A 19763-nucleotide genomic window follows, 5' to 3' on the forward strand; every position below is an offset into this window, starting at 1 on the left:
CCATTAATCTTTTTTGCGTCAGCTAACACAGACTGTGCAACTGTGTCTGCTGTTGTTTCTCTTTCTTCTCTCAGAAAATCCCCCAGAGCAGCAGAAGCAGCAGAGGAAATGAGTTGTGAGATCTGTGGCACACAAACATCTGAAGGGTTTTACTCCTGAGCACGCGAGGAGCTGCCTGGCCCCAGCTGGGAGTGGATGCTCAGCCCATGCTGCAGGGCTCTGCCAGCAGGGATACACCCAGTGGGAATGGGCACAGCCTGCCCAGATGGGCTGGGAGGGGTGCTCCCACCATGGTGGGAGTTACCTGCCTGCAGGAAACCCAGTTTGGCTTTTTAGCAGTGCCTGAAAGCCTGGGAGAGGGTCCAGCCTGCAGAGAACTGGGGAGAAGCTTATCACTCCCCACAGCTACCTGAGGGAGGGTGCAGCCAGGTGGGGCCATGTACAATGATACTGTTCCTAGAACTATTTCTATTGCTAGAAAATGCACAGAAGATCCAAGAGGGGACACAGTTTCCAACACTGAGGGGATTTTCAGACTTTTACAGAATAGTCTGGCAGCTTCAGGCCAAAAAGAGATGGACAAGGGAGAAAAGTCAAAGGGATCACAGCAGAGGTGGCAGGAGGAATGTGCTTCACTGCATGCAGGGCAAGAGGCAGCTGTTCCCTGGGTAAAGGGAATATAAAAATCAGGCTAAAGGCTACAGTCTATCTAGAAACCAGGTGATAAGGAGAGTACACCCCTTATCAAATGCTAATATGAAAGCTCAGTATTGGCTATTTGACAATAAAAGCTGGGCTGTGGCCTGGGGCAGGTTTATTCTGGCACTGAACTCAGGCCCATGCTGAGGTTTTTGGGTGCAGCACACTGAGACCCTCAGCCTAATATCTGAAACAGGGCCCATTGGGCTGTCATCTATCAAGACTTCCTTACAGAACAATAAGTTTTCATACTGAAATTTCCATGAGCTTTAAGAGTGTGGAAGCATTAGGTCAATACATTTCTGCAATTAAATATTTACATTATTTTAATTCATGCTGCACATTTAATTGACATTACTGTCACTGAAAGCCTTCTAAATCAGCCTTCTGCTTTGCTTTTATTTTCTCCCTGAAACTGATTCCTGACATCTGACCAGTCTCCAGTTCTTTACTGGGAGTTGACAACAACCAGCTGGGGGGTGACTTCACTTGCTCTCCTATTCCAGTTCTATATAGTCTGCTAAGACAGCTGTAGGTGAGCATTAAAATCCCACAAATAAAAAAAACCCAAGTTTGTAACAACTGCAAATACAAAGATCCAAAAACCACTCTGAAGAGCACATTTCCAGATACTTACAACACAAGCTAAAACATTCTCAGGATTAAGACTGATTTAAGCTGACGGTGTCACTTCATATCCTTCAGGTAACAGACTCCTCCTGTAGCCCTGACAGGGATGATCACCAGAAGAATAAATTACTCTTCTAAAATAATACTTCAAAAGGCTTCTGGCATTTTGGAAAAGGTAATTTGGATAAGAGGGAAATGCAAGGAAAAAAAAAAACCCACAGTTCAAAAGATGTGGAGGATAGGCTCATTCAAATAATCCTATTCCTCTTGGCCCAGAGACTCCACAGGTTTTTTGCAAAACAGAACAGAAAATGTTTTGTTACCTTAAAAGCCTTTTAAAAAAATGCTTTATTTCATGTTTGTAATATACCCTGAATTGTTTTGCCACCTTCTTATAGTAGGGGACAGGACTGAAATTCCAGAGGAAGGTGAGTGTTCTCACTGAGTTCCACTTGGTGCTCACGAGCCAGAACAAACTCTGGCGCTCTGTTCAGAGTGAGAGGGAAGAGCCATGGTGCAGCTCCAGCAAGGTGATACCTACAAAGAGATCAGCAGGACACTGGAGAGGGTCACAAACATTTCTATAGCTAAGGAGCAGAGGTAAAGACAAGAAAACACAGAACTAATTGTATTTCCTTCATATCTGCTCTACTGTTCAAATAAACTCCCTGTTTCAAATGTCTGTTCAGCAAACCCTTAATTCCAGACAAGTTATAGGTCACAAAGTTTTCAGTCCTGTTTAATAGGATTTAAAACCTGCACTAAGCATTTTCTTCAAGCAGAGCACGTACCCCAGAAAAAGCTGCTAATTGGGAAAAGAGAATAAATCTCTCCCACAGCTGTGGCTAAGCAGGATCTTTGAAAGGCTGCAGATAATTTTGAGCTCTCCCACTTCCAGTAAAAACACAGGAAAGTTTGCACTAAAATTGGTATGTACAAATTAAGTTCACCAAGATAGGAATTCTCATTATATTGGTAAACTTCCAGCCCTGCAAGCTCACAAATGAGAGTCAAGCAACAAGTTGACCCAAGAGCATGTCCCAGAGCCTCTCCTGGGTATGTGTATTTGCAGGGATAATTGTCTTAGTTATTTCTACCACAGAATCATGAAGGTTGGAAAAGACTCTGATCAAGTCAAACCTTCAGCAAATGGAAGATCTTGTATTTTTTGCCAAATTCACCTCTGTTCCTTCAGAAGTTGTTAGAATAATCTCCTGTATTCTTAAAAATTGCTGAAAACTAAAACTGAAATGAGTGAAATGACTTAAGCAGGCTTCAGGGCTCTGCCTCTTTTAAATTAGCTCACATAAATGCAACCTCATGAAATTTAGCCACAATGAACATCTGCAGTTGGCCTAATATTTCTATCTAAACAGCTTGGATGGCATTCAAATTTATTATTACATGTCAGGATTAAAAAAACCCATTTAAACAAACCAACAATGCTATTCAGAGGTTATTATTCTTTGGTTTTGAGGAAAAATACATTAAAATACATATTTTCAGTCAGATAGGATAAACCAGTCTTTTTATACTCTGAGCTGGGAAACACAGGGATATATTTTGTCTCCCAAGTCTGCTCCATTAATGTGAACCAAGGCTCATAGTCAATCTTATCATAGCAATTCCATTTTTTTAATCCACAGAAAAGATTCTTCTCTTTTCCTAGACAATTCAGTGGTTCTGAGTTTTAATCCTTAAAGGAATGGGGCTGAATCTTTAAGTTCCTTTAATAGACAAGTTTGCTCTAGGTCTCAGGTGACAGCAGAATCCCCTCCTGCCCCCTCCCCAGATTGAATTCATTTAATCCATGTCAGAATCCTTCCAGCTGTCTATAAAAATTTCCACATATGGCAAATGGGAGCTGGTTACATCCAGGCTCATTTTTCCTTCAAATCATAAAGGCTGAAACCATATTAATTTCAGCCTTTAGCATCCTTAAATTCTTAGAAATGATATTACAAAGGTCTAGCTTTTCTTTTACAGTACTGAATCCAAATCAGGGCAAAAGATACAAGTGTATTTTGCTCCTGTGTGTTGAAGTATTCCAGAAGTTGGGCATCCTAATCCATCTCTAGTTCTCTTGAAAGCCCCAGACCAGGCAGCCTCTGGGGAATGCTGGGACTGGAGCCAAGCACATGCAGCTTTATCTTGGAATTTCAACATGAAAGGGGAAAAAACAGCAAAAAGGAGGGAGTTTAATAATTGTAACTAAAAAGTGATCACCGTAAGCCCTCAGTATTTCATTTTAATCTAACTCCCTTGAGCCAGAAAACTGAAGGAGGCCTGGAAAGTTTGTAAATCTGGGACAATAACAGAGATGTGAGGATGGTTTGTGCAGCACTCAAATACACACACACGATGTAATTGCCTGTTTTATTTAGTGGAATCACTTTTGTAGATTAGAAATATTTCCAATTCCCGTTTACTCCAATGCAAGCCTCCACCATCGACAGGCGTAACGCGGTTTGTTCAACTGATTCCAAACCAAAAAAAAAAAGAAAAAAAAAGAAAAAAAAAAGAAAAAAAAAAGTACAATCTCAAAAGTTAAGTTAGAAACTAAGTTCACACATTTTTCTTTGGGACCAGGAATCTGTACATAGTACAAAATATACATTTATTGAACTTTCTGTAAACACACAGTTTGAATTGTGTAAAACTGTAAATAGTGGGTGAACTACGTGGAGAATAATTTATTATATATTGTTATACATTCTACTTAAGGAAAATAGTTATGCTCTTGTATATTACTCTGTTAAATTTATAAATTCCATAATGAAGCTGTGTAATCTGCAAACATGCTTTTCAAGCTTAAATCTCTCCATTCGTAACACACATTTATACAGGTCATCAATGAAAAAAGTTACACTTTCCACAAAATAGATATAAAGAGGTAATGAATTTTCTAAAAAGACAGGCACAGCATGTCACTACAAACGAGACTCTTATGGTGTGGAGTCAATTCTGTGAGAAGACAGGTGAAAACTCTCTAATTCAGCATGTTTGTACGTGGTCTTAGGAACAAGACAGATGCTAGAACCCAAAATCTCTGCTTACAAAGATTTATCAAACAGCTGGTCCTGGAAGTCAAAGCTCACACTTTTCAGATATGCAGCACTCCCTGGCTGGGAGAATCTCAGCTTTTGTCTCCTATCAACTCTTGGTCACGAGTAATTGAGATTTCCAAGCAGTTAAATACCCAGCACCATTTGCCAAGAACATTTGCATAATTCAGCACTTACTCCAAAAAGTGGATTCCTGGCACCAAAGAGTTAGATGTGGTTAATAAATACAATTTAACTCTTGGTGCCCAAGGTCATCAGCAAAACCAGGCTGGGAAACCCCAACTCCCATGGGCTGCAGGGCATTATCCCATGGAACATGGGGTAACAGCATCCCAGCACTGGGGGCTCTGGTGTGCCATGCCCAGTTTCCAATTTAAAGGGCTGGAAATTCCAAATTGCAGCAGACTTCTCAGTCTGGCAACACTCAGCAAGAATAAAAAGTTACCTTATAAACACTGTCAAAGATCCTTTCACAGAATGGTCCATAGAATGGTCTGGGTTGGAAGAGCCTTAAAGATCATCTAGTTCCAACCTTTCAGGAGTCCATCACTGGACATGGATATAATTCTATGTAAATTCAGCACATTTATTCCTACATTTTCAAGGTCTCATTGTCTTTCCATCCTGGACACGTCATTTTTGACTTCATTTGTTTGCAGCTAAAAGCACTGCATCAAAGATCAAACCTCTTAAACTGTGCTCTTCTGAGGTTTTAAAAGTGAAAAAAATCTTAGACATTTAAAGAATTAAGAAATTATCTCAGATTAACCAAACATTTTTTTTTAACATTACCACTGTTTTCCCTTTGGCTTTGAAAAGCTTTTTCAAAACCTAAACTGAATAAAAATTACATTTGTTTTTCATTCCAAGAGAAGTGGGATAGTTAAGGCTCTAACAACCTGTGCAGAATTTGTATGTTGTGAGCAAAAGCTCCATCAACGTCAGCAGGAAGTACAGTTAAGTTTGTGCCTGACTTTCCCAAGCCTATCTGACTCTAATTTTCCCCTGTAGTGTGAACAGAAATATTGTGATCCAGCCTGAACTCCCAACAGTGAAAATGAAATTGGGTGTCCAGTATTAGCACTGCTCAGACTGGCTGGAATTCAGCAACAGCTGAATTGAAACTCTGGACCTTGCTCTACAGACATCAACAGAATAAAAGTATTGAATGCTTGAGGACCTGCCAGTCTGTTTTCTCATTATTCCTAAAGGTATTTCTCAAAATAAATAACAGTGGCAGCTCCTTCAATTCCAGAGGCCTCCTCACAACACACATGGGGAGTCCTGTCCACCTGGAAAAACCCCACATTCCCACCAAGCTCTTCAGAGCCAACACTTCAAGGAAGCAAAAAGGAATTTGGTACTGCCTGACACAGCACCCAGCCCTCAGACAAATGGCTGGTCACACAGTAGTGAGGATCATTGGTTTTATTCTTCCCATTTTGGAAAAGAAAGAAAAAATAAGAAAGCAGGTGCCTAGTGATATTTTAAAAAGTACTTGGGCAGGAATTAGTTCAAGTTTTGTGTAAAAATCTGGCTATGCCTAAACCACTCTAGAAACCTGACCTGTCATCCCATTTCTACCCAAGTTTTGACACTTTCAGATTTTCTTGGTTCTATAAAAGGCATTTTTTAAGTTAAGCCCACTTTCCCAACTCTTGTGGTGCAAAAGTTGAGGGGGTTTGTGGTCATTGCATTTAAAGCAAGCCTCTCCTGAAACACTTTCCTAAGACATCAATATCACTCCTGTTCCCTTAGCCTGGAAGCAAAGACTTCAGAAGAATGTGTACAAGAGATGGGGAAAAGAAAGAGCTGTGTTACTGCTACTCAAAAGGAACACCAAACAAAAACACAGAGAAAATGAGGAATATGCACAAAGCCTAAGTAACTACAAGTCAACAACTGTGACACAATCAGGAGATTAAAGCTCCAGACATTTTTTTCACATATTTAGTAAATGGTAGAAGTAGTTGGCATTTTTCTAGAAACAAACTGTCAATGGGAGACAATGTAAACTCAACTTTGAACGTGTCTAATTTTTTTTCTACTTGAATGCATTTAGTGGTCCATGATACTAAAGAGAAGATTCAAGTTTTCCTACAGCTTCCTGACCTCCTGAGAACACATGCCACAGCCCAGGTGGCTGCTACCTCATTTATAAAGCAATGTTATTAAGCAAAATAAGGCCACAGAGTGCTTCAGATGTGCACACCTGGGTCTGCAGAAAGCTGCAGACTGTGCAAGCACTCCAGAGAAAAAGCTCACAGAAAAATGGAGTCTCTGGTCAGTATTTCAGACAGGTCAGTCAAAATTATTCAGCCACAGAGCGATACTTTTAAATTCTGCTCCTTTCTTACAGCTTAGAGCAGGAATCAGATTCATTTTTTTGTGCTACAGCATCCTGGAAATTCATGTCTGGAGCCTCTTTTCACCACTTAGAGAGTCAAAAAACCTCTCTAGCCAGATGCAGAGTTTACACCCTGAAGTGGCCCATAAAGGCTCAGCTGTGATCACCTCAGACACAGGTAGTTGCAATAACAAGGAGCCACACTCATTATCTAGGAGACATTATCTTCATAGCTGGTAAAGCTTGGCACCAAGTAACAATTCATTTTCTACACAAGAATGTCAGGTACAGCCCTGCAGCTCTACAGTTTTGCTGTCTCTGAACCTATGCAAGGTACATCAGGTTTGTATCAAGTACTTTATTTAACAAAAGATGAGGAAAAGGGCACTGGCTTTCCTAAAGGTCAGCCCCTTTCAGACATGGCCAAATTTAAATACCAAGGAATTGAAACACACCAAGTCATTTCTGCACAAAAGCAGCTCAAGAAGGTGCAGGCAGAGATGGAGGTGAACATCCTGGCATGATGAAATCCTGATGTACATTGAACTAAGGTAAGCTCTAACAACCATATCATTAACCTAATTGTGGCAGCCATGCTGTCTCTCCCACAGGACAGAGCTCCAAACCTCCAGAGAATGTGAACACAGAGGAAGGCTGTCAGCACAGAACTCACACACAAGACATTGAGACTGAAGTTTGATGGTTCCAGTTTAAAGAAAATAAATATTTATCAAAGTAAAATGTTTGTCTTAAGTGGGGAAAGATCTGCAAAGGCTTTGATGCTCCCTACACAGGCCATCATTTATCTGGGTGTGGTTTCCCAAACTGTGGCAGGAGGGGTGGGGCAAGCATTCCTTTGCTCTCAGTCCTGTCTCCCCACTCTCCATTCTTCCCTAGCACCAGCACCCCACAGCTGGATTATCAATTTACCCAGCTCAAGAGGACAGTGTTTTTTCTTTCTCCTAACTGCACACCCACTTAAGGACAAGCACTGGCACAAAAAAAAGGCAGTAGGGGCAAACTAGGAGCAATGGTTTAGTCTTGGCCTAAGATCATGAAACCACATCTTCAGACCATAAACTACTAAAAATGGAATGCAGTAGGAAGTGTCTCCTATCCCAGTGTATAAAATTAAGGCGGGATTCTTATCAGGGAACCAACTAAAGTGAAAACTGATCCCTAATTTTGTTCCATCATCTTAAGCTTCCAACTCCTGAACTGAGCAAAATGGCTCAGACATAAACCTATATAGTGACAGCACCAGCTTTACAATATATAATGTACTGGACATTGAAGTCAGTTTGCTACAAGTAAATGTTGAAAAGAACAGCTTTGGCACCTGCAGGAACTCTCAAGGTAAGTGCTCCCATGACTCATCTGCTGCTCAGTATTCACCAGGCACCTCACTGACACAACCTACGCCTGCCACAGCTCAGAGCAGTTTAACCATAAGCTGATGAAATTCCCTCTCCAATTCTGACTCCAGCTCAAAGTTTAACTGAGTGATGGCTGTGCCTCAAGGTTGTGGTGGTGTTGCTCCTGGGCCAGCTGAGAGCAAGCCCAGCTGAAAGGCTCAGGCTCTGTTCCTGCCCCAGCAGAGTACTGGGGTCTCTACGGATACAAAGGATTTACAAAGCCTTGCAAACCTAGGATCCTACTTAATGTCACTGCATTTAATTCATCCAACACTGGTTTAAAGCACATTTTAGAAGCTTCTGTCTTGAACATATTTTCAATGCTGAATTAGCGAGAATTATTTGGAACAGTTGTCTATAAAGCAGTTACAGGTATTCTCCCAGAACGATCAGCCAAACATTTAATCTGACTATAACAAAACTCACAGAAACTGTAGCCAGTGAAGCTGTCAAATGTAGAAGGAAAACAAAGTTGCATGGCATACGAAGCAAAGTAGCTTTACAAATGTCATTTCCTTTTAAAAACAAGCAAATCGGGACCATCCTATTTGAACATGTATTTAAAAATACATCTGTTAACATCACACAATTTTCATTTTTGTCACACATGAATCTTTTTCCAAGAGGGAAATAAATAGCACACAATATTTCAAAATAAAGATTGCTGCCTTGCCCCTGAGGTGCTAATGTTTTTAGCATTTAAAAAAAAAAAGTTTCTGGTGCAAGAAGGAGATGCACAAAGGTGCAAAAGTGCCTTTTTGTTTTCAGAGCAGTGAAAAAAGTACAGCTTGCCTCTTTTCTAGGATGCTTTATATACTTAACTGGTTTATTCTGTAATCAAAGTCTGTATCTAAAATGGCAGTGTTTATGCATACATCATAATTCAGTGCTCTGAGCTCATCGAAACGCTGAACGTAGGCGGGAGAGAGAAAGGCCTGAAACGGGCTTTCTGCCACTACCCTCAAACCTACTCACATCACCTGTAGCAACAGCAGAATTATTTTCTTCCTAACTTTCAGGAGATCTCATCAGAAGAGGCTTCAAAAATCTCCTTTGTCACTGAGACAGTTTAAGTGATTATGGTTTGAAGTATGGCTTTTCACACCACAGTTTTGCTTCCGATTTTTATAGTTTAAAACTCAAAGGTTCCACAGTCCAGTTCAAGGTTTTGCAGTTTCCAAAACTAAACTTTAGTCTCTATGAAAAAAAAGGACAGAACTTCATCTGCCTAGTCCTAAATTAAGTTTAGCTTTTCACACTAATACGCCATGTATTATTAAATATGCTCGTTAATTAGGTGCCTGTGAAGCTATAACTTAACATCATTATAGTTTTGCACTCTACAACAAAATTAGACATTTTAAGCATTTATTCATAGGTAGGTAAGGAACTGGTTCTTTAAGCAAAAATTGCTATAAATTTATAAATACAAATAGTGCTTATGTTTTCTTCATTCATGCTTGAACAGATTACAAACTGAATACAATGAAGTTACGTTTAAGCACCCCACATAGACAAGAGGGATAAAAGAAAAGTTTGCTGGTATATACTATACTTAGTTCCAAGACACTATAAGTTACTTTTTCACTGTTCAGTGTTCCCTAACTCTGCATTAGTTTTAAGGCTATATATACAAATATGTATATGTCAAAGTTAGGGAAAGACAAATATAGCAAAATGCATTGTACTACATTTTCCTATCAAAAAGTAATTATACACCAAGTTCTGATTCTGTTTAACTGCAGTAAATGTTACAATCTACTTGTTTTACTGATTTTCCTTTTGAGGAATCTGCCTACTAAATGAGTAAACTACATATTAAATACAATATTCTCAACCAAAAAGACAATACAAGGTGCACAAAACAGCAGTTTTGCAAACACGACTGACTTGAAAACTTAATTTTCGTATGCTCAATGGGAGAAAGCTAAGCTTAAATCAAATTAGTTTATTATCTTATAAAATTTTAAATTAGAATTTTAAACAACAAACAGTTAAATATTGTCAACATGCTATACCTCAAATCACAAGTACTGTTTAACCACTAGTCTCTCATTCTAAGTAAGAGGGTCAATTAAAAACACACACCATAAAATGTTAAAGATTGTCAGGCTTTGACAAATGTATTTTTATCAAACAGTAGGCAAATTCAAACCAATGCACATCTTCAGTAGGGAGGAGAAAAAAAAACCAACACCAAAAAGCCTGAAAAAACCCACATTTGTAAAAAATAGGGTAACGGATTAATCCCACATCATCCTCTAGCATATGGCTATGTCTTGGGCAATAATCAAAATCCTTCCCATTTTAAAAATGGGCTACCAATTAAGAAAAATATTCTTCCACAAGTAAAATATCATTTACAATGGCACTGACATTTTAAAAGGCAGGAAAAGAAGGAATTACACATTTATGGGTAAATGTCTTGTTTGTTAAATCAAGCTTTATTGATAAAATGGAATTCAAGAGTATTTTTCTTGGAACAGCAGCAGACCCAGCCAATCAGGATTGTAAAAATGCTGCAGACTCCTACTTTATGAAGAAAGTTGTCTTCGTGCTCAGTGATTAGTAGTTTCAGGTAAGGGTTAATGAAAAAAGAGGTGCAAAGAACCAAGGTGTTCTAATTCCAAGATTGGTACATGTATGAACAGCATACTGTTAACAGGGCATGATTTAACTCCCACTGAACTCCAAATTACAAATCCCTTCGACTCAACGTGAGAGCAGGAGTGCATCCAAGAAAATGATGTATGTTTGTTGAAGAATGTGCACTACTCCTAAGTTATTTTTCCATGGCCAAGCGAAATTCACACACTGTAATTTCTGGTAGGTTGCCCATGAGTTCAGCTTTCATATCAACCAAAAAGTTATCTTTAACAGTTTTGTGCACCTCTTGAGCACCTAGCTGGCTAGGCTGCTGCTCCTTGCAATCCAAAACCACAACATGATTTTTAAAAGGGATATATATTGTTGCATCACACAAGCCAAAACATTTCTTCTAACCTTTATAGTGATTTAAAGCGGTTCATAATTAAATATGAGCATTTGTACAAAGACAATTGCACTTTACAAAAACAAAATCATACAACATAAATTGCTGGAGTCTGATTTACAACATGAATTTATGGTTTGAAATCACGTTTACAGAAGTCTGTTTTACAAAAAAGATCAGTTCCTGGGCTAGATGTTGTACTGCTGTAGTCACTCTCACCAACACATCATATTCCCTTCTTTAATTAAGGTTGAGGATGGATGTTAAGAAGGGTCACTGAGGTTGGGCTGCACTTTCATTTGCAGGATGAAAGGTGAACTCCACAGCTAGATGAGCAGTTTTACCACATATCATCAGTTGAGGCAGAATCCTTAAAGAAAAAAGAAGGAACCCTTTAAAGTCTGGAGTGCCCATCCTTGCGGCAGTTTCTGGATAATCCAGACTGAAAAGGGTAAAGACTTAAATCATTTCAGGAGTCTCTTTTCTCTCCCCTTTCAGAAACAGCTTTTCAAAAGTATCTAAACCCCACATATTCTTAATTAACAAACATCAGAATCAAGAAATTTCAAAAAATGACCGAGTGTTTCATCAATCCTGAAAATAAGATCCTAGGCATGTTACTCAAAAGCATTTCCAGAGCCTTTCTAGCTATTTCCTGAGTAGTCACAAGGAAAACAAAATGGATACTCTCAGCTCACAGGTGTGAGAAAAGAGCAGGATGTGCTCGTGTCATGTGTTATCACCATTATCATCCTTTGTCTTCTCAGCCCTCCCTCATTGCATGGGAAGATACAGACATCAAGTGACACCCTGTTATAACTCAGAGCTATTTTAACACTTTTAATTTAAGGTTACAGAAGTGTAGTTTAGGCAACTGAAGGAAATTGTAATTTTGGATGGTAATAAAACTGCAAGGGGGAAAAAATAAATGTATATAACAAAAAAAAAAATATTGAAAGCAGAAGCATGTTGTGCTCCAAGTCATAACTGTATGGTCACACCAGCTGGTATTTCAACCTATCTAATACCTGAGTATCCCAAAAATTCATTCCATTTAGGCCCACAGGCAACAGCAGATTTTGCATAACTACCATAAACCTGACAAATGTTTAACCAAATCCTGGTTTAATCAGTATTTAATTTTACCAAGTGTTTTTTAATCCATTTGCCTTTGTATCAGGCCTGTTTCCCTTTCCCTTGCTTAGACTGCTCTGTATTCAGCTTTCTCTACCAGCCTCATCAGGTGGGCTCACAGGTTAACCATGAGCAAGTGGGGCCACAGCTCTGCAGCTGAAGTAACAGCTGAATCAGCAGCACAGCAATCAGGGCAAACTGCTCCTGTGCACCACCTTTGGTGGTTTCAGCATCATCTGCTCCTTTTCCCTAAGCAATTAAGGGGCAGGATGGGCTTTTACAAGAGCTCATCCTGATGCTTCCACAGCTACACCTCCCCATCATTACTGAGGCTGCAGGAGGTAGAAATATTCTCTTCAAAAGCACTGCCTTAGTGACTCCTTGGAGAGGAGAGAGGCTAATTAAGTCTCTAGCAATGCCACACATGATAATTTCTTAGCACTGAAGTTCTGCACCCTTCATTCAAACTTGCACACAGAATTCATTGCAAACCAGAGAGGAACAGTTGGCACGGAGGTGTAGTTAAAAAAACACAAACTGAAATTGCCCTTTGCAAAAGTACCACCTCCAGCTTTTCCTTCAAGACCAGAAGTAGCAAAGGAGAGCAATTATATGAAAGAGCAAAATGGTTGCTTCAAGAATGAAGAATAAAAGCAGCATGAGTAAAAATGCAGGAGCTGCTTGCCAACTATTCCATATGCAAATTTCTGTATCCCAGTTGCCAACATGATCACAAAGTTTGTGTACTGTACATTTGTAGAACAGCAACATACTACAGAATGTATTTTGAAGGTAAAGCATCCTCTTTCAGCCCCTGTTTAGGAACTTTAATTCTAAAAATAGAACAAAGGCTGCCAAATAAAACTAGTGCACAGTTGTAAGGCCAACGCACAGTCTTCATGTCTGGCTACATTTCACTTCTGTCACATCCAGGCACTGAAGAAATTTCTGCTGATAGTTAAAGGATCAGTTTAACTGCTCTATGAAATACTGTATTTTCAGTGACAATGTTGTTTCTGGTGATCAAATTGCCACTGGAATCATGCTCATGTTCACTGTTTGGTTTTTCTTCCCCTCATCCTGACAGTGGATTGATGTCTCCCTCAGCAGTGACATATAAGAACCCAAAGTGTTTGCTTGCTGTAAGATGCTCTAAGCTTAAGAATAAAAGTGTTTACACAGTCCATTTGGTAAACTAATATATTCTTAACACATCAATTTAACCTTTAGATATAGCATTTTTCTTCTAGATATTTAGGAAAAAATGTCTCCTATAAAGAAGGGGGAAAAAAGCTCCCCATGACTCTTTCACCATTTGGCAGCACTTGGAAACCCAAGCAGGACTGAAATAATGAAATTCCAGAGGACAAATGAATCAACCCTACTGGAGTTTTGAGATGATGATCAGCAGAAGGCAGCAGAAAACAATTACAAAACACAATCCAAAAAGCACAAGAGTGTTATTCCTTTCTTGGGGGAAAGGGTCTTCAACAGGAATTTGTAATATCCTTCTTTACAAAACAGCTCAAATAATTGGGGTGGGGAGAAAGAGAATGTAAGAGAAAAGATACTTACAGCATCATCATTCCTGTAGGGGTTCAGTCTGTTATACACAGCTTCAATCACACTCCGTCTAGAGCAAAGGAAACAAAAAACCCACAAGATTTTAAGGCTGTGCTTTTCTTTTTTTTTCCCCCAAGCTAAATTCCCAATTTTATTTTAAATGCAAACTTCAGAAGATTTCAAATTCACAGAACCATTTTTACTGCAAGTTAGCACTTTAAAACCTTTTTTTTTTTTTTTTTCCAAAAAATCCTTTAAAACCTTTAGGCTTAAAACAAACAAGGCTGAATATCCCTTGGAGTTCAGCAGGAAAAGGGCACAACCTGACAGTCAGGTCTTCTCTTTGAAAAAGGGCAGCAGAAAAAATCAGTGGACACTGAATGTCCTGGTCATTTGTGTGCCCAAAAACCACTGCAGTAGTGTCCCATGTATTATGGCATGCATTATGTATTACTTCCATAGGGGAACATTGTTGTGTTATTTTCTGGACACAAAAAAAATGACATTCTGAAGTACATTTCTGTTTGTGTTATGTTCTAAAAAATACTTTCCATGGGCAAACATGAAAAAAATAGATCTAGAACAGTATTCTTGTACAATGACATGGCCAATACTCTCCTGCAATTTTTTCTTAAAAAAAAAAAATTAAAATACAAATTGCAGTTTTGTGTATTCTATCTTCAGACTGAGATAAATTTTGTGTGGTAAAAAAAAAAATTAAAAAATAAATTCAAGCATTTTTACAGTTATCTCCTTTCAAAAAGGCCCCTGCTTAGCATACTAAAGATAGCTTGAAATTACCCTTCATCTCTAAGATTCTTGACTTTTCTAATAGTAATAGAAAACTGAAAAGAAATAGATTGATAAAATATGAATACATTTGCAATCAACATGCAAATGAGCAACAAGATTTTTATTTCTTTCTTTTAACATAGGGTGAAAAACTGAGAGTCAAAAACCCCCTTGAAAACAGGTAATAAAAAAACCCCCAAAACCAAAACACAAGTGAATGTGAGGCTGAAGGAAGAAGCTGCCTATGCCTTTCCCAGTATATAAGGAAAAAACTCTGAAGGGAGAACAGGAAGGAAAGAGGGGAGTAAAAACCAGAAATTACATATTGGACTTTAAATGCAACTTTCTTTTGGATCCCCTTCTGCAGAACCAAGTAGAGAAATAGCAGATTGTGGTGCAAAACAAACTTCTAAGAGCAACCTTTAAACTGCTGATGAATGCATGCAGAGCAATCACAAAGGAGTGCAAGAGAAGAAAAAAAGCAGATGGCAAGCTTTGTAATCATCCTGCAACACTGAAGAGTCAGGAACTACCATGTATAAACATCATAGTGAATGGTTATAGGGCATGAAAGAAGAGATTGGATTTAAAGCAATGAAATCAAGCAACTACACACAAGGTGCATTACATAAATGGATTGGAAAGTTTCCCATATCTTTCAAGAAATAGGTATCTTTGATTCTAAATACAGGCAGGTTTCTTGGAAAGCATTATTTTCCTTCCAAATTGGCAAGAGTGCTTTAAGTTACATAAACATCCAATTAAATCAATATTTCTCTAAGTCTCTATTCAAACTAGCATCACTGAGACACAAAATCCTGCTGAGGTCACATCACTTCAGCATTTCTTCACAGCCATGATGCTACTTCCAGCCAAAGGAGATGAAGAAAAATCAATTTGTATGCTGCATTTCATGAGAAACTGACTCACTCATACTTCAACAGTACAGCAGCCCATCCTAAATAGATGCTATTATACTTTAAATTGCCATCTCTTCTTCTCCTAGTCAAACAGTTCCTACAGGAACAAAATTGTTTTCTAGAAGCCATCTTTACAGTTATCACTTCATACTTTATTCAATTTATCTCTTCATAATTTATTCAATTTTTAAATTTATAATTTATTCAATTATGTGCCTGAAGTCTTGACATTTTGGTGTAACAATACAAAAATCATACTCTGAAAGGTCAAAAATATTCTGTATCATATATGCCCAATCCTTTTTAACACAGCACAGGTTCATGAAGAATCTTTTGAATCAAAAAGTACTCGGTTTGGGGTGCAAACAAGCTGAGCACATGGCTTCCTTAAAGACTGAATATTTGAGAAACCACAGAGCATCACCACTGAAACCTTCAAGGACAAAGTCAGCTGTATAAAGCTACAAATTTAACCTCCCACTTTTCTTTTTTGACAGATTTCTATCTCTCAGATTTGTCACAAGCAGAGAGGAACAAAAGCAAATTTTTAAGCAATTACAACATGGCTACAGACAAGAAAAGAAAGCTGCCAAGCAAAACATTTTATGCATATCACTTCTTGTTGAAATGTGTAACACTTCAACCCAAGTAATTCAAGTCTGGGCATTATTTTCCCATGTTCAAATGTAACATCCCCCCAGAAACCCCAGTTAATTACAAAAAACAGACACTCAGGCCACCCTTAAAAACCCCTCATTCCTTCCCAAAAACTAGTATGACATTTAATTTTTGCAATGATTCATAGTCAACTCCATTCTTAGGCTTGTCCTTTTCATCCAGAACAACTGAGTAATAAAAACTGGAGAACAGACCACCACCTTTTGTCCTGGTGCCCTTCCTCCCTCCCTGCCCCCCAACTTTTTTAAGAGTGGCCTTGCAGTCACACTGTGATTTAAATCAAACCCCACACGTACACTGATGTGAACTCACTTGCTTGCCAACTCCCCCCCCGGCGGGAGGTTTGGGATGCTCTCAGTTGCTAACGTACGCATCACGTGGACTAAGTCTGGCACTCCTTCACCCTGCTTCTTTATGATCTCTGGGAATCAGAAGTACTTTTTTTGTAAGTGCAGTCCAAATTTAACTTCAAAAGATTGAAACACTCAGTTTTATAAAAAGGCAGCTTAACATTAAAAATAAATTAAAAAAAAAAAAAAATTCAAGTGACAGACCGTACTCAACATGGTAATTGTTAACTTTGGTTCCATAAGTAAAAACCTGTAACAGATTTGACACAGATTTACTGCTGTTCACATGCTGACTTGGTTTTAGAAATACACAGCTACCTAGTAACAGTGGGGAAAAAATCTTTAATGGCTTTCCTGCTATACGTTAGACAGAAGATGTAATATCTTCCCAAGGCATGGGGCAGATATTAGCATCACCTTTATCACTGCAACACAAGATAAAATATTGGTGCCATCACAGATAACATAGTATTTCCAAGAAATAAAAGGTTAGACATGTCAGAAGTAATTCCCATGGCTGTATGTGTATTAACCAATACTTGTACCTCACTGCATTACAGCAACATGCAAATTTTAAGGACTATTACACATAAATTAAAAGCCAGGGACATCACATCTAATTGACAGATCCATCCTCAACTCAGGAGATATTTAAATTCAGAGCAGAAACTAAAAGCTGATCCACTCCAGCTTCTGGGGGAAGAGAATCTGTGTTGTAGCCACAGCTACATTTGTCAAGACATTAATCCTTTAACTTTATTCTTGGGCCTGGTTGGTTTGGGTTGTTTTGGGGTTTTTTTTTTTTTGGTGTTTGCTTTTTTCACTTTTCTCCTCAAGTCAAAAGCACACAGTTTTATTTGAATTCAAGACATTCAAGATCATACCAGAAGAAGTATGAATGGCCATTCCTTAAACAGGCATTTTATGAAATTTAAAGAACAAGAACATTTTTTAAAATGCATCTCATTCATTTCTCAGTAAACATGAGCTCTCAGAAGTTGCAAAACATGTGAATCATTAAGACCTGGTGCTTTCATCCTCAAGTGAATACTGCAACATGCATACAATAATGTGTACATATGTGCACATCTATACATGCATGTATGTGCATGCACACTGTTCTTCTAATAAAGCATTTACACAGTTTGAAAGTAGTTGGAATTCATCAGGACCACTTTTGAAAAATACTCAAGCATTTGGATTTTGCCCTAAATTCCAGAAGAACATACCAAGTTTCCATTTTATAATTTGTGAGATAAGGCACGTTGAAAGCTTTAAAAACCAACATATATCCAGTCCTTTTTAGTCAAAATAAACAAAACCTAAAAAACAATTGTGAATTACTTTTGGTGTATGTAATGGTTTTTCAGGGCTGTGTGTGTTTACAAAAACCATCAGCTCTTTTGCAGTCAGGCTGTGTAAATTATTTGCAAGGTATAGTGGAAACACTGCCTAGTTCTCAACCAGCATCAAACTCTGCAGCACAAAGCTTTAAGCTGTTTACTTCAAAACTTAAATTTTAAATACATGACACTGCACACCAGAGACACCTCAAAAACTTGCCATTTCCTCAAAATCTACAGCCAAAGTTCATTTTACCATCTTACATTTAGCAAAGGAATAATCTATGAATCTTAAATCTGAATAAGAAGCCAAGATCTCAGATTTGGTTTGCCAAGTTCCTTTATTGTGCAATTTTGAACATCTAGAATATGCTACATTGTGCTAGTTCTAAAGTTCTGCTGTACAAAAATAAGGAATTTATAGTTGACCTATACTACACAGTTTCACAACCTGTAACTGCAGTACATTTAACATACAGTCTCCACTAAATGAATACATTTATATTTTGATAAAACTATAGATACAGACTGAATGAACACTGAAGACACAACAAATGGAGTCGGTCTGCTAGCTGTGTTTAATTTATTGGAATTATCTTGTTTCAATACACCTTTAACCCTCCCCCCAGTCTTTTAATTTACTTTTAAACCTTCTACACATTTTCATGGCATCAAGTACTGGAAAAATGTACTTACAACCCTAAAATAAAGGATTAAAAAATGGGAATTCCATACAAAGTTTAAGAAAAAGCCAGAACTTTGTTTATGTGAAAATTAGGGAAGGAACATATAACAGCTAACTTAAAGTTATTTATCTCTACATAGGTATAAATATTCCAGGGAATATCTATTACGGAATGGTTTAATGTAGAAAAAAAATGAGAACAGAAAAAAAAAGCTTAGACAAGTTTCTTTTTAGAGTCAACACATTGATAACATATATTAGTGCAAATAATAGCAACACATTTTGGAATGACTGATTACTTCTACCATGAAGTTCACATGATACTTTAGGAGTAACATTGATTTATTGCAAGTAATGGCACAAGGATGCTTCTCCACACTTGCTGCTTCTTCCATTATTTGTTGCAGCTACAAATCTGGACCACAAACACATCAGGAGAGTCTTAAGTGACATAGTAAGTAGAAAAGTTTCTACTTTTTTTTAAAATCTGAATCATCTCTCCTTATTCAAGATGACCATCGTTATTAAATCCTATTCAGTCTTAAAATTTGCACTAGTTTTTAACAGTATTAAGGTATATTCTGGGCCGAGGGGATAAAAATACAACCAGAAAAAAAATGCACATTCAAAAGGATCGACTCTCATTACCTGTTGGACTTCACAGAGTACTGAAGTGCATAAAAATATGTAATATGCATTTTGACCAAGTTTCCATTTTAATGACTTTTAAATTTAAATTGATATTACAGATTAGTAAGATCATTCTAAAAGTACTCTTTATATTTTTTAGTTCCTTCAGCCAAAAATCAGGCTTTTAAAGTTAAGCACTGCCACTCTTATAGTATCCTAAGATAAGAGCAAGATTATTCACTGTAGTGTATAAAGTTTCAGATGCTGCAGCAGTCCTACCTTACTAGTCAATAAGGCATCATCCACTTACTTCAGAAACAATGCAATGGTACATGAATTAGTTAATTATATATTAAATAACAAAGTTATCAACTCCTGTTCTTGAAATTCTGCCTTGGTTCAGGCCTTTCAACTTTCCTCATGCATAAGTTCTAAAAGGCCAAATTCTGCAAACAGCTGATACAAATCACTGCTGGGTTGAGTAGTGTTTACTAAATATTCATTCATTTAAATAATATTT

General features: G+C 37.9%; 1 protein-coding gene across 2 annotated transcripts in view; it reads right to left on the reverse strand.

Moving 5' to 3' along the window:
* Positions 1–3931: 3931 nt before the first annotated feature.
* The window catches only part of PPM1A (protein phosphatase, Mg2+/Mn2+ dependent 1A), a 34685-nt gene continuing 18853 nt past the window's right edge, over positions 3932–19763 (reverse strand). Inside the window, exons 4-6 of one of the 2 annotated variants that reach the window (XM_059850532.1) lie at positions 16548–16656; positions 13858–13915; positions 3932–11590 (exon numbers count right to left, since the gene is read on the reverse strand). In XM_059850532.1, the coding sequence (XP_059706515.1) occupies positions 11543–11590; positions 13858–13915; positions 16548–16656 (215 nt within the window). In that variant the 3' untranslated portion in view covers positions 3932–11542. The remainder of the gene's footprint in view (positions 11591–13857; positions 13916–16547; positions 16657–19763) is intronic. The other variant, XM_059850534.1, reaches the window with a different exon arrangement.

The sequence above is a fragment of the Haemorhous mexicanus genome, chromosome 6, assembly GCF_027477595.1.
Source record: "Haemorhous mexicanus isolate bHaeMex1 chromosome 6, bHaeMex1.pri, whole genome shotgun sequence".
In the NCBI taxonomy this organism is placed as follows: Eukaryota; Metazoa; Chordata; class Aves; order Passeriformes; family Fringillidae; genus Haemorhous; species Haemorhous mexicanus.